The 15,960-nt window shown below is 46.0% G+C and overlaps 2 protein-coding genes across 2 annotated transcripts in view; both read right to left on the bottom strand.

Moving 5' to 3' along the window:
• Nucleotides 1-205: 205 nt before the first annotated feature.
• Nucleotides 206-1,482, bottom strand: LOC124005705 (vegetative cell wall protein gp1-like). Its single transcript, XM_046315187.1, has 2 exons — nt 1,099-1,482; nt 206-955 (listed from the first exon to the last, which is right to left on the bottom strand). The coding sequence occupies exons 1-2, from the start codon at nt 1,154-1,156 to the stop codon at nt 543-545; spliced, it is 471 nt and encodes a 156-aa protein (XP_046171143.1). The 5' UTR covers nt 1,157-1,482; the 3' UTR covers nt 206-542.
• Nucleotides 1,483-1,534: 52 nt separating this feature from the next.
• LOC124005698 (DENN domain-containing protein 3-like) overlaps nt 1,535-15,960 on the bottom strand; it is a 28,832-nt gene continuing 14,406 nt past the window's right edge. Inside the window, 8 exon segments of the mRNA XM_046315181.1 lie at nt 1,535-2,006; nt 2,399-2,536; nt 2,744-2,862; nt 3,063-3,196; nt 3,610-3,767; nt 5,036-5,175; nt 11,116-11,223; nt 11,544-11,673. Of these exon segments, the coding sequence (XP_046171137.1) occupies nt 1,800-2,006; nt 2,399-2,536; nt 2,744-2,862; nt 3,063-3,196; nt 3,610-3,767; nt 5,036-5,175; nt 11,116-11,223; nt 11,544-11,673 (1,134 nt within the window). The 3' untranslated portion in view covers nt 1,535-1,799.

The following is a 15,960-nucleotide window of genomic DNA, read 5'->3' as shown; positions in this document are numbered from 1 at the left end:
GCCGAGACCAAGTCGGCATACTAAATGACACTCTATTCCCTAAATAGTGCAGTAACTTTGCACATAGCCTTACGGGCCCTGGTCAAAAGTAGTGCACTTTATAGGGAATAGGGTCCCATTTGGGATGTCCCCAGGGTGCATAATTGTTATATGTATATGAAAGAAAGGCTGACTTGCATGAATGAGCATAGGAATAAACACAAAATGACTGTACAATCATTGTTTTATTGTATGTGACAGCTAAGACATGGGTGAGGCAGAAATATGAATCTGAAAGAAGACATTTAGTGTATACAGAATACTTTTAGTGAAAAAAAATCAAAACATTGTGAAACAGTCAGAGAAATGCTATTACATCATCATCATCCAGTATATACAGGCAGACCCCAACATAAAGAGAACAGAGGATGACAGGGTTCTTCATGATCATGTCATTCCCTGAGTCTCAATGTCCACTGTATATTGTCTACGTCCCTAATGGCACCCTATTCTCTATAGGGCCCTGGTCAAAAGTAGTGTACTATATAGGGAATAGCGGGTCCTCACATTTTCAAACAAGGTGGTGCTGCTGAGTACGGTGGGATGGGGGGGGGGGCAGCCGACAAGGTGGAGCAGCGTGGTGGGGTTGGGGGCCAGACCACAAAGTGGAGCAGCATGGGGGTTGGGGGGCAGACCACAAGGTGGAGCAGCGTGGTGGGGTTGGGGGCAGCCCACAAGGTGGAGCAGCGTGGTGGGGTTGGGGGCAGCCCACAAGGTGGAGCAGCGTGGTGGGGTTGGGGGGCAGACCACAAGGTGGAGCAGCGTGGTGGGGTTGGGGGGCAGACCACAAGGTGGAGCAGCGTGGTGGGGTTGGGGGGCAGACCACAAGGTGGAGCAGCGTGGTGGGGTTGGGGGCAGACCACAAGGTGGAGCAGCGTGGTGGGGTTGGGGGGCAGACCACAAGGTGGAGCAGCGTGTTGGGGTTGGGGGGCAGACCACAAGGTGGAGCAGCTTGGTGGGGTTGGACAGACAACAAGGTGGAGTAGCATGGTGGGGTTGGACAGACAACAAGGTAGAGCAGCATGGTGGGGTTGGACAGACAACAAGGTAGAGCAGCATGGTGGGGTTGGACAGACAACAAGGTGGAGCAGCGTGGGGCCATTTGGGACACAGACATGGAAGGGTGTTAAAAACAAAATGGGCAACCTTGAGTCTTTAATCCAGGAAAAGCACATTTTAGAACAAAGCTTTGAAAAAACATTTAGAAGCTCACCTTCTCTCTGAGGTGTTCAGGGAAAATAAGAACAATTTATAGTCTATAGCAGGGACATTCAACTCTGACCCCACGACCCTGCTAATTCATTGCAACCACCTGAAGTCCCAGGTCTAAATCAGTCCCTGATTAGAGGGGAATCACCCACCTGGAGTCCCTGGTCTAAATCAGTCCCTGATTAGAGGGGAATCACCCACCTGGTGTCCCAGGTCTAAATCAGTCCCTGATTAGAGGGGAATCACCCACCTGGAGTCCCAGGTCTAAATCAGTCCCTGATTAGAGGGGAATCACCCACCTGGTGTCCCAGGTCTAAATCAGTCCCTGATTAGAGGGGAACAATGAACAAAGCAGTGGAACTGGCTTCCAGGTCCAGAGTTGAGTTTGAGGGGGCTATAGCCTCGGGGTCTGCAGGGCTCTTCCTCTAACCTGGTCCCACATCTATTTCTGCTGTTTAGGAAACTCCTGTCATTGTTGTGCCAAACATTTTATTCACTTAAAAGAGTTGTCAAAACCACACAAACAGATCCTGGACCAGGCTACTCGTCCTCTACTCAACCTTCCAAATGGCGATTTTGCCATCCTGGCAGGCGGAGCCACTGAGTACATAGCGGCCCTCTGCAGAGCACAGTGCCTGGACACTGTCTGTGTGGGCCATCAGCTCCTTCTCTACACTGTGGCTCTCTGTGTCCACTATGTAGATCTTCCCACTCATCCTGCACTGGTCAGGGCTCGGCCCGCTGCAGCCAACCCAAATCTGGACGAGGGAGGGGGAGGAGACAAACAATGAAGAGAAGCTTGTTGAGGATTTGCAGTTGTACTGTGACATTCACTACCTAAATAAAACTCAAGAGTTCGCTCTGGACACTCTGATCATTACTATGAGAGATAAAATAATGATGGTAGGGTGGAATGTATGGTATCATTTCTAAGTACGATACTATTTTAACTGCTACTTTACACGCTTTTGTAGAAATTGCAACACCTGAGAAAGACGGTTGTTGCCAGAATCTTATGAATGTGTTTCGTATGTGTTAATAGTCGTGTTAAAGAGGTTATTATGTTGGTACCCTTCCATTAAAGTGTTACCAGCAAAACACGCAAAGAACAGCAGGTGTGAACATCCAACTGAGACCATTATTTTGTCACCTGATTCTTAACCTTGATCATACAGTTGACCCCTGTACAGTTCTGTAGCCGCACCCTCAGGAAAGGCTTGGTCAGGTCTTTACAGTGCCAGAGACAGAGCTCGTCAGAATCAGAACAGCTCGTCCACAACTGGCCCCTCTGAAAGAAAACACACATTGGACTGGTTTAGCCATCAGCTCATGACACTCTCATTGACAAGCAAACTGACTGTTGGAAGCCTGCAAAAATACATAGTGTCTGGCTTGATTATTGAGGCCACTTGGGAGGCAATGGTGAAGGCATCGCATGAGATAAAGATCTTGGTTCAGTGAAATCTCCCAGATGAAGGGAACATGGGCCTACTACCTCTAAGAAGAGGATGAGGCTGCTGAACTCAGTGGGCATGCTCCGTAGATCCTCAGGAAGTGTCATCTTACGATGTGGGATTCCGTTCTTCCTCAGTTCAACGATGCCGTCTCTGGCACCTAGTCAACATAACAGATGGGAACCAAACAAACAAAGGTTTCTGTCTAGATGCTTGCTGTTGTTAGCATGTGATCTTGTGGTCAATTGACACACTTTGTTAATTGATCATTGGCAGGGTATTTAATACATAGGAGTATATAAAAAAAGAGAATAATAATATACAGTTAGAGTATAACTATGACTGAGTGAGTTTACTTACAGCACCACAGTGTTCCATTGAAGAGCTGAATGGACATAAGCCTATCACAGGTCAGTTGAAACTGCTTTTTCACTTTTAGCGTTGAGAGGTCCCACAGGATGACTGTTCCATCGGCACTACAGGAGTATGTCTGTCTGGGGGGGAGGAGAGGGACAGTTGGATTAAAACAAGCACCATGTAGAAGCCTGATTGTGGTCTAACTACTGATGATTCACTGAAGGCAAAGTAAAGAAGTAGTTTAAGTACACTGCCGCCATCTGCTGGTTGGAAATAGACATCAAAAACACTCCATGTTCTAAGATTCTTGCACTATGATACTGAGGTGGGACAGTTAGAAGAACTACTTTCTGCAATAGGTGCATTGGTCATTTGAACAGGCAGTTCTAACACATTATCCTTCCTTCAACATAGAATCCTGAGCATCACACATGGGTTAACAGTTTGTGAGGGTGAAGTGACTGTAGCATGAAAGAGTGCCCTACAGTATATAGGGAATAGGGTGCACTGTGGGACACAGACATACGGTACTATATGTGTAACATTTTACCTCATCTTGTCACTCTCCTCCAGGGCAAAGTCCATAACCTCATGCCTGTGCTCTGTCAGCTGCTTATTGCAGGACATGCTGCGAGTGTCAATTATGTAAATGATGGAATCCTGGGATCCAATCCATACTTGATCCTGGTCCAATCCCAGCATGCAGTTCTGTGCACATAATAAAGCCATGTATTCAGCACATAAATGCATCCCAAATGGCACCTATTCCCTATATAGTGCACTACTTTTGACCAAGGCCCATAGGACTGTCATCAAAAGAAGTGTACTATATAGGGAATAGGGTGCTATTTTGGACGCATACACATCCAGGTTTAATCCACTGTTATGTGAATGGCAGGCACTCCTGTTCATGCCTCATGAGACCACAGAAAGGAGGAAACACTATCAACAGAAGAAAAAGAGAGAGAAAACAAGTGAAAGAGAGCTAGAGAGAAAACAAGTGAAACAGAACTAGAGGTGGGAGAGAGAGAGAGAGAACAAGTGAAAGAGAGCTAGAGAGAGAAGAACAAGTGAAAGAGAGCTAGAGAGAGAGAGAACAAGTGAAAGAGAGCTAGAGAGAGAGAACAAGTGAAAGAGAGCTAGAGAGAGAGAACAAGTGAAAGAGAGCTAGAGAGAGAGAGAACAAGTGAAAGAGAGCTAGAGAGAGAGAACAAGTGAAAGAGAGCTAGAGAGAGAGAACAAGTGAAAGAGAGCTAGAGAGAGAGAACAAGTGAAAGAGAGCTAGAGAGAGAGAACAAGTGAAAGAGAGCTAGAGAGAGAGAACAAGTGAAAGAGAGCTAGAGAGAGAGAACAAGTGAAAGAGAGCTAGAGAGAGAGAGAACAAGTAAAAGAGAGCTAGAGAGAGAGAACAAGTGAAAGAGAGCTAGAGAGAGAGAACAAGTGAAAGAGAGCTAGAGAGAGAGAACAAGTGAAAGAGAGCTAGAGAGAGAGAACAAGTGAAAGAGAGCTAGAGAGAGAACAAGTGAAAGAGAGCTAGAGAGAGAGGGAGAGAGAAAGAGAGATGGAGAGGGAGAGAGAACAAGTGAAAGAGAGCTAGAGAGAGAGAACAAGTGAAAGAGAGCTAGAGAGAGAGAACAAGTGAAAGAGAGCTAGAGAGAGAGAACAAGTGAAAGAGAGCTAGAGAGAGAGGGAGAGAGAAAGAGAGCTAGAGAGCGAGAGAAAGAGATCACTGTGTACTTAATTCAATATAACAATTTCTTTCCAAAGGATATCTGTAAGCAATTTCACAGAAACAAAGGACATGTTCCAATATCCACTCGCATAGAACCCTTAGAATGTACGGCCAAATCCAATGCTTCTCTCTAAGTGTTGTGCTACACTAATGTGGATATTGGAACAGAGCCTAGTAGGAAGGCTCAAGTGATAGTCCAGGGAGAGCGCAGGGGAAATGGTGTGGCTGCTTGCAGACATCATACCAGTTGGGAGGATCCCACTTGAACACTGTTCTGCTGCATGGACCAGCTGGCTGCATCAAACACAACCATCCTCCCACCACTGAGGGCACACCACAGCTTGGGGTTCCCATCTCCGTCTGCCTCAGAGTAACTCAACTGGCCTGGATAAACAGAGAGAGAGAGAGACTGTAGTCAGTCACAGCAATTCAGCTTTTATCTGTGAATGTCTACATCAAAATCAAATAGACTAAAAGTTAAATACACAATCCATGGGTCAGCCAGTCGATGGATACTCCCACAGGCATATAGATGATATGGATACGGTATATACTGTAGCTCTGCATTACAACAGAATATGTGGGTTTTTCACTGCCTTTGAGATCATACTATTCTTTTTTTGGCAAATTTTACTTCACTACAGAAAGGAAATAATGTACCTTTTACTCCATACATTTCCCCGGACACCCAAAAGTACTCGTTACATTTTGACAGGAAAATGGTCCCGTTCACACACTTATCAAGTGAACATCCCTGGTCATCCCTACTGCCTCTGATCTGGAGGACTCACTAAACAGAGAACATCCCTGGTCATCCCTACTGACTCTGATCTGGAGGACTCACTAAACAGAGAACATCCCTGGTCATCCCTACTGCCTCTGATCTGGGGGACTCACTAAACAGAGAACATCCCTGGTCATCCCTACTGCCTCTGATCTGGAGGACTCACTAAACAGAGAACATCCCTGGTCATCCCTACTGCCTCTGATCTGGAGGACTCACTAAACAGAGAACATCCCTGGTCATCCCTACAGCCTCTGATCTGGAGGACTCACTAAACAGAGAACATCCCAGGTCATCCCTACAGCCTCTGATCTGGAGGACTCACTAAACAGAGAACATCCCTGGTCATCCCTACTGCCTCTGATCTGGGGGACTCACTAAACAGAGAACATCCCTGGTCATCCCTACTGCCTCTGATCTGGAGGACTCACTAAACAGAGAACATCCCTGGTCATCCCTACTGCCTCTGATCTGGGGGACTCACTAAACAGAGAACATCCCTGGTCATCCCTACTGCCTCTGATCTGGAGGACTCACTAAACAGAGAACATCCCTGGTCATCCCTACTGCCTCTGATCTGGGGGACTCACTAAACAGAGAACATCCCTGGTCATCCCTACTGCCTCTGATCTGGGGGACTCACTAAACAGAGAACATCCCTGGTCATCCCTACAGCCTCTGATCTGGGGGACTCACTAAACAGAGAACATCCCTGGTCATCCCTACTGCCTCTGATCTGGGGGACTCACTAAACAGAGAACATCCCTGGTCATCCCTACTGCCTCTGATCTGGAGGACTCACTAAACAGAGAACATCCCTGGTCATCCCTACTGCCTCTGATCTGGAGGACTCACTAAACACAAATGCTTTGTTTGTGAATTATGTCTTGGAGTGTTGGAGTGTTGAAGTGTTGAAGTGTACCCCTGTCTATCTGGCAATAAAAATAAAACAATTAGGCCGTCTGGTTCACTATAAGGAATTTATATAAATAATTTATTTTATCTTTGATACTGAAGTACATTTTTTCCATTTACTTTTGATACTTAAGTATTTTTTTAAACCAAATACTTTTAGACTTTTACTCAAGTAGTATTTTACTGGGTGACTTTTACTTTTACTTCTGTCATTATCTATTAAGGTATCATTACATTTACTCTAGTATGACCATAATACCTTTTTACACCACTGGACGTGGCTGGGGGTTATAGCATTTCTTTCACATGGCCCATCAATTTAGACAAGTGTGTCTGGGTAATCGCCATCTAATATTTATTAAGTATTTTTAATCTGGACACTTTCTGTTTACCTGGAATTTATCCATGTTGTTGGCTACTACCACTGTTAATCTTTACTACACTACTCACTGTTTAGCACATGACCTCACATGTGAATCCTTAAATATATGGGTGGTGCTAAGGCTTCAGAGGGTGTGAACAATGCTGAATGGGTGTAGACAAAGGAGAGCTCTCCAAAACATTAAAAACGCCCTTCTCAAAAGTGAGTTTACAAGTTCATCAACTTGCAGAATTACTTTCCCATTGTTCCTCAAAAATGCAGTGAATGATATACCATTTTGTAGCTCTGAGCCTCTACTTTTAACCAATGTAAAAATAAAAAAATGTTGAGCCGGTCAGTGATATATTAAGTTTTGTTGACTCACACTGTACAGTACAACAAGTTCATAAGTTACCACACCTGACAAGTGTGAAGAAATGAGACAAACTTTGACAATACATGTACTCATCTACATAAACAGCTGAGAGTAGACAAACGATTAGGCCTGTCTGGGTGCTTTCCACTAGTGTGTATTTGCAGCCAACTATTACAGCTTCAAAGCTCCTCTGGTTTCCACTCAGATGTGTTAGGACATGCACCATACAGGACATGTTAGGACATGCACCTTCCAGGACATGCACCATACAGGACATGTTAGGACATGCACCATACAGGATATGCACCATACAGGACATGTTAGGACATGCACCATACAGGACATGCACCATACAGGACATGTTAGGACATGCACCATACAGGATATGCACCATACAGGACATGTTAGGACATGCACCATACAGGACATGCACCATACAGGACATGTTAGGACATGCACCATACAGGATATGCACCATACAGGACATGTTAGGACATGCACCATACAGGACATGCACCATACAGGACATGTTAGGACATGCACCATACAGGATATGCACCATACAGGACATGTTAGGACATGCACCTTCCAGGACATGCACCATACAGGACATGTTAGGACATGCACCATACAGGACATGCACCATACAGGACATGTTAGGACATGCACCATACAGGATATGCACCATACAGGACATGTTAGGACATGCACCATACAGGACATGCACCATACAGGACATGTTAGGACATGCACCATACAGGATATGCACCATACAGGACATGTTAGGACATGCACCATACAGGATATGCACCATACAGGACATGTTAGGACATGCACCATACAGGACATGTTAGGACATGCACCTTCCAGGACATGCACCATACAGGACATGTTAGGACATGCACCTTCCAGGACATGCACCATACAGGACATGTTAGGACATGCACCATACAGGATATGCACCATACAGGACATGTTAGGACATGCACCATACAGGATATGCACCATACAGGACATGTTAGGACATGCACCATACAGGATATGCACCATACAGGACATGTTAGGACATGCACCATACAGGACATGTTAGGACATGCACCATACAGGATATGCACCATACAGGACATGTTAGGACATGCACCATACAGGACATGTTAGGACATGCACCATACAGGACATGTTAGGACATGCACCATACAGGATATGCACCATACAGGACATGTTAGGACATGCACCATACAGGACATGTTAGGACATGCACCTTCCAGGACATGCACCATACAGGACATGTTAGGACATGCACCTTCCAGGACATGCACCATACAGGACATGTTAGGACATGCACCATACAGGATATGCACCATACAGGACATGTTAGGACATGCACCATACAGGATATGCACCATACAGGACATGTTAGGACATGCACCATACAGGATATGCACCATACAGGACATGTTAGGACATGCACCATACAGGACATGTTAGGACATGCACCATACAGGATATGCACCATACAGGACATGTTAGGACATGCACCATACAGGACATGTTAGGACATGCACCATACAGGACATGCACCATACAGGACATGTTAGGACATGCACCATACAGGACATGTTAGGACATGCACCATACAGGATATGCACCATACAGGACATGTTAGGACATGCACCATACAGGATATGCACCATACAGGACATGTTAGGACATGCACCATACAGGACATGTTAGGACATGCACCATACAGGATATGTTAGGACATGCACCATACAGGATATGCACCATACAGGACATGTTAGGACATGCACCATACAGGATATGCACCATACAGGACATGTTAGGACATGCACCATACAGGATATGCACCATACAGGACATGTTAGGACATGCACCATACAGGACATGTTAGGACATGCACCATACAGGATATGCACCATACAGGACATGTTAGGACATGCACCATACAGGACATGTTAGGACATGCACCATACAGGACATGTTAGGACATGCACCATACAGGATATGCACCATACAGGACATGTTAGGACATGCACCATACAGGACATGTTAGGACATGCACCTTCCAGGACATGCACCATACAGGACATGTTAGGACATGCACCTTCCAGGACATGCACCATACAGGACATGTTAGGACATGCACCATACAGGATATGCACCATACAGGACATGTTAGGACATGCACCATACAGGATATGCACCATACAGGACATGTTAGGACATGCACCATACAGGATATGCACCATACAGGACATGTTAGGACATGCACCATACAGGACATGTTAGGACATGCACCATACAGGATATGCACCATACAGGACATGTTAGGACATGCACCATACAGGACATGTTAGGACATGCACCATACAGGACATGCACCATACAGGACATGTTAGGACATGCACCATACAGGACATGTTAGGACATGCACCATACAGGATATGCACCATACAGGACATGTTAGGACATGCACCATACAGGATATGCACCATACAGGACATGTTAGGACATGCACCATACAGGATATGCACCATACAGGACATGTTAGGACATGCACCATACAGGACATGTTAGGACATGCACCATACAGGATATGCACCATACAGGACATGTTAGGACATGCACCATACAGGACATGTTAGGACATGCACCATACAGGACATGCACCATACAGGACATGTTAGGACATGCACCTTCCAGGACATGCACCTTCCAGGACATGCACCTTCCAGGACATGCACCTTCCAGGACATGCACCATACAGGACATGTTAGGACATGCACCTTCCAGGACATGCACCTTCCAGGACATGCACCTTCCAGGACATGCACCTTCCAGGACATGTTAGGACATGCACCTTACAGGACATGCACCTTACAGAACATGTAAACAGCTTCTATCTTACAAGAAGATACATCAGAGTGAAGATAAGAGACAAACTATGATAGAAAGTCAGCTGTCTGTTTCCCCTCACCTGGTGTGTAGAGTAATAGAGAGTCAGCTGTCTGTTTCCCCTCACCTGGTGTGTAGAGTAATAGAGAGTCAGCTGTCTGTTTCCCCTCACCTGGTGTGTAGAGTAATAGAGAGCCAACTGTCTGTTTCCCCTCACCTGGTGTGTAGAGTAACAGAAAGTCAGCTGTCTGTTTCCCCTCACCTGGTGTGTAGAGTAATAGAAAGTCAGCTGTCTGTTTCCCCTCACCTGGTGTGTAGAGTAATAGAAAGTCAGCTGTCTGATTACCCTCACCTGGTGTGTAGAGTAACAGAGTCAGCTGTCTGTTTCCCCTCACCTGGTGTGTAGAGTAATAGAGAGTCAGCTGTCTGTTTCCCCTCACCTGGTGTGTAGAGTAACAGAATCAGCTGTCTGTTTCCCCTCACCTGGTGTGTAGAGTAATAGAGAGTCAGCTGTCTGTTTCCCCTCACCTGGTGTGTAGAGTAATAGAGAGTCAGCTGTCTGTTTCCCCTCACCTGGTGTGTAGAGTAATAGAAAGTCAGCTGTCTGATTACCCTCACCTGGTGTGTAGAGTAACAGAGTCAGCTGTCTGTTTCCCCTCACCTGGTGTGTAGAGTAATAGAGAGTCAGCTGTCTGTTTCCCCTCACCTGGTGTGTAGAGTAATAGAGAGTCAGCTGTCTGTTTCCCCTCACCTGGTGTGTAGAGTAACAGAATCAGCTGTCTGTTTCCCCTCACCTGGTGTGTAGAGTAACAGAGAGTCAGCTGTCTGTTTCCCCTCACCTGGTGTGTAGAGTAACAGAATCAGCTGTCTGTTTCCCCTCACCTGGTGTGTAGAGTAACAGAGAGTCAGCTGTCTGTTTCCCCTCACCTGGTGTGTAGAGTAACAGAGAGTCAGCTGTCTGTTTCCCCTCACCTGGTGTGTAGAGTAAGACATGTACAGTCTGTGGGGCTGGGAGGTCTAGTGATGGATTGATCTTGTGTTTCAACGTCTCCAATGTTGTCTTTGGAACCATCACAGGAACTGCTTACAGACAAAACAGAAAGCAGAAAAAAATGACATATCAGAAAATGAATCACTTTCCTGATTACAGAAAATCACAATGAATTTCACACACTATTGTTCTTCAGAGGCACATCCGATGTTGTTGATTTAGTTGTATACTTGATCCTTGAACTCCAAGGTTTCCTATAAACTCCTGGACTAAATACATTTTCAAGGATTCTCCATTGAGTTTGTGTTTTAGTCCGGAACCCCACCATTAAACTTACAAATGGTAAAGCTTACAGATGATTTATATGCAACAAAACAAATGGAAAGTGCAACTGGAACAAAATGCATACCTTCATGTTTCACTCTGTCAAAGTAAGCCAGTTTGGAGGCGGCAAATATGGCCTTCTGGGTCTGAAGGCAGCCAACCACAGCATCCATGAGCAAGACGTTAGTCAAAGCCTGCTGCATGTACTGAGGATCCTTAAAGGGAACATGACAACTTACACACACCCTGCCTGTACTGAGGATCCTTAAAGGGAACATGACAACTTACACACACCCTGCCTGTACTGAGGATCCTTAAAGGGAACATGACAACTTACACACACCCTGCCTGTACTGAGGATCCTTAAAGGGAACATGACAACTTACACACACCCTGCCTGTACTGAGGATCCTTAAAGGGAACATGACAACTTACACACACCCTGCCTGTACTGAGGATCCTTAAAGGGAACATGACAACTTACACACACCCTGCCTGTACTGAGGATCCTTAAAGGGAACATGACAACTTACACACACCCTGCATGTACTGAGGATCCTTAAAGGGAACATGACAACTTACACACACCCTGCCTGTACTGAGGATCCTTAAAGGGAACATGACAACTTACACACACCCTGCCTGTACTGAGGATCCTTAAAGGGAACATGACAACTTACACACACCCTGCCTGTACTGAGGATCCTTAAAGGGAACATGACAACTTACACACACCCTGCCTGTACTGAGGATCCTTAAAGGGAACATGACAACTTACACACACCCTGCCTGTACTGAGGATCCTTAAAGGGAACATGACAACTTACACACACCCTGCCTGTACTGAGGATCCTTAAAGGGAACATGACAACTTACACACACCCTGCCTGTACTGAGGATCCTTAAAGGGAACATGACAACTTACACACACCCTGCCTGTACTGAGGATCCTTAAAGGGAACATGACAACTTACACACACCCTGCCTGTACTGAGGATCCTTAAAGGGAACATGACAACTTACACACACCCTGCCTGTACTGAGGATCCTTAAAGGGAACATGACAACTTACACACACCCTGCCTGTACTGAGGATCCTTAAAGGGAACATGACAACTTACACACACCCTGCCTGTACTGAGGATCCTTAAAGGGAACATGACAACTTACACACACCCTGCCTGTACTGAGGATCCTTAAAGGGAACATGACAACTTACACACACCCTGCCTGTACTGAGGATCCTTAAAGGGAACATGACAACTTACACACACCCTGCCTGTACTGAGGATCCTTAAAGGGAACATGACAACTTACACACACCCTGCCTGTACTGAGGATCCTTAAAGGGAACATGACAACTTACACACACACTGCCTGTACTGAGGATCCTTAAAGGGAACATGACAACTTACACACACACTGCCTGTACTGAGGATCCTTAAAGGGAACATGACAACTTACACACACACTGCCTGTACTGAGGATCCTTAAAGGGAACATGACAACTTACACACACACTGCCTGTACTGAGGATCCTTAAAGGGAACATGACAACTTACACTGCCTGTACTGAGGATCCTATAAGAGAGACAGTCTTACAAGTATAGACACACAACCTACTACACATTACAATGTACAATGAGTACAGCCAATTAAACAGCGTGGGAGATCACATTAAGTTTGGGAGATCACATTAAGTTTGGGAGATCACATTCGGATAATATAATAAGGACAAAACATAATACTTTCCAGCAGAGCAGAAGGGTGGGACAAGCCTGTACTCCAACGTGGGGCAGCAGGTAGCCTAGTGGTTAGAGCATTGGGCCAGTAACCGAAAGGTTGCTGAATCGAATCCCGAGCTTACAAGGTAAAACTCTGTCGTTCTGCCCCTAAACAAGGCAGTTAACCCACTGTTCCCCGGTTGGCCCTCATTTAAATAAGAATTCATTCTTAACTGACTTATCTAGTTAAATAAAGGTTAAATAAATAAATAAATACATGTATTCATATCCCTGTAGGAAGCCTGAAGGAAACCATCAGGCCAGAGGGGTGGGACAAGCCTGTACTGTAAGATTAATATCCCTGTAGGAAGCCTGGAGGAAACCATCAGGCCAGAGAGGTGGGACAAGCCTGTACTGTAAGATTAATATCCCTTTAGGAAGCCTGGAGGAAACCATCAGGCCAGAGGGGTGGGACAAGCCTGTACTGTAAGATTAATATCCCTTTAGGAAGCCTGGAGGAAACCATCAGGCCAGAGGGGTGGGACAAGCCTGTACTGTAAGATTAATATCCCTTTAGGAAGCCTGGAGGAAACCATCAGGCCAGAGGGGGACAAGCCTGGGACAAGCCTGTACTGTAAGATTAATATCCCTTTAGGAAGCCTGGAGGAAAGCATCAGGCCAGAGGGGTGGGACAAGCCTGTACTGTAAGATTAATATCCCTTTAGGAAGCCTGGAGGAAAGCATCAGGCCAGAGGGGTGGGACAAGCCTGTACTGTAAGATTAATATCCCTGTAGGAAGCCTGGAGGAAACCATCAGGCCAGAGGGGTGGGACAAGCCTGTACTGTAAGATTAATATCCCTTTAGGAAGCCTGGAGGAAACCATCAGGCCAGAGGGGTGGGACAAGCCTGTACTGTAAGATTAATATCCCTTTAGGAAGCCTGGAGGAAACCATCAGGCCAGAGGGGTGGGACAAGCCTGTACTGTAAGATTAATATCCCTTTAGGAGGCCTGGAGGAAAGCATCAGGCCAGAGGGGTGAGACAAGCCTGTACTGTAAGATTAATATCCCTTTAGGAAGCCTGGAGGAAACCATCAGGCCAGAGGGGTGGGACAAGCCTGTACTGTAAGATTAATATCCCTTTAGGAAGCCTGGAGGAAACCATCAGGCCAGAGGGGTGAGACAAGCCTGTACTGTAAGATTAATATCCCTTTAGGAAGCATCAGGCCAGAGGGGTGGGACAAGCCTGTACTGTAAGATTAATATCCCTTTAGGAAGCCTGGAGGAAACCATCAGGCCAGAGGGGTGAGACAAGCCTGTACTGTAAGATTAATATCCCTTTAGGAAGCATCAGGCCAGAGGGGTGGGACAAGCCTGTACTGTAACATTAATATCCCTTTAGGAAGCCTGGAGGAAACCATCAGGCCAGAGGGGTGGGACAAGCCTGTACTGTAAGATTAATATCCCTTTAGGAAGCCTGGAGGAAAGCATCAGGCCAGAGGGGTGGGACAAGCCTGTACTGTAAGATTAATATCCCTGTAGGAAGCCTGGAGGAAACCATCAGGCCAGAGGGGTGGGACAAGCCTGTACTGTAAGATTAATATCCCTTTAGGAAGCCTGGAGGAAACCATCAGGCCAGAGGGGTGGGACAAGCCTGTACTGTAAGATTAATATCCCTTTAGGAAGCCTGGAGGAAACCATCAGGCCAGAGGGGTGGGACAAGCCTGTACTGTAAGATTAATATCCCTTTAGGAGGCCTGGAGGAAAGCATCAGGCCAGAGGGGTGAGACAAGCCTGTACTGTAAGATTAATATCCCTTTAGGAAGCCTGGAGGAAACCATCAGGCCAGAGGGGTGGGACAAGCCTGTACTGTAAGATTAATATCCCTTTAGGAAGCCTGGAGGAAACCATCAGGCCAGAGGGGTGAGACAAGCCTGTACTGTAAGATTAATATCCCTTTAGGAAGCATCAGGCCAGAGGGGTGGGACAAGCCTGTACTGTAAGATTAATATCCCTTTAGGAAGCCTGGAGGAAACCATCAGGCCAGAGGGGTGAGACAAGCCTGTACTGTAAGATTAATATCCCTTTAGGAAGCATCAGGCCAGAGGGGTGGGACAAGCCTGTACTGTAACATTAATATCCCTTTAGGAAGCCTGGAGGAAACCATCAGGCCAGAGGGGTGGGACAAGCCTGTACTGTAAGATTAATATCCCTTTAGGAAGCCTGGAGGAAACCATCAGGCCAGAGGGGTGGGACAAGCCTGTACTGTAAGATTAATATCCCTTTAGGAAGCCTGGAGGAAAGCATCAGGCCAGAGGGGTGGGACAAGCCTGTACTGTAAGATTAATATCCCTTTAGGAAGCCTGGAGGAAACCATAAGGCCAGAGGGGTGGGACAAGCCTGTACTGTATGATTAATATCCCTGTAGGAAGCCTGGAGGAAACCATCAGGCCAGAGGGGTGGGACAAGCCTGTACGATTAATATCCCTTTAGGAGCAAACCGATCTTATACTTTTTTCATAATAGGGTAATAAAAGAACGTGACATGTTTTTCAAGACTATGAATAACCACAGAACGCATTCAGGAGGGTGAAATGGACTATGCTAATATTTCTACCCACACGTTCCACAAAGTGTTTAACAGAAGTCACTGCACTGCTTAACAGATTTGCAGCGCCACCGAAAAGCTAGCAATTCCATGGTGCGGGTTGGGGGACTTCAAGCTGAAGGGGTTAGTTTAATGAATTCAACTTGGTTACATTATACCCTATTGAATGCA

This window comes from Oncorhynchus gorbuscha, linkage group LG19, assembly GCF_021184085.1.
Source record: "Oncorhynchus gorbuscha isolate QuinsamMale2020 ecotype Even-year linkage group LG19, OgorEven_v1.0, whole genome shotgun sequence".
NCBI classification, from domain to species: Eukaryota; Metazoa; Chordata; class Actinopteri; order Salmoniformes; family Salmonidae; genus Oncorhynchus; species Oncorhynchus gorbuscha.
This window is presented reverse-complemented; position numbering and strand designations above follow the sequence as displayed.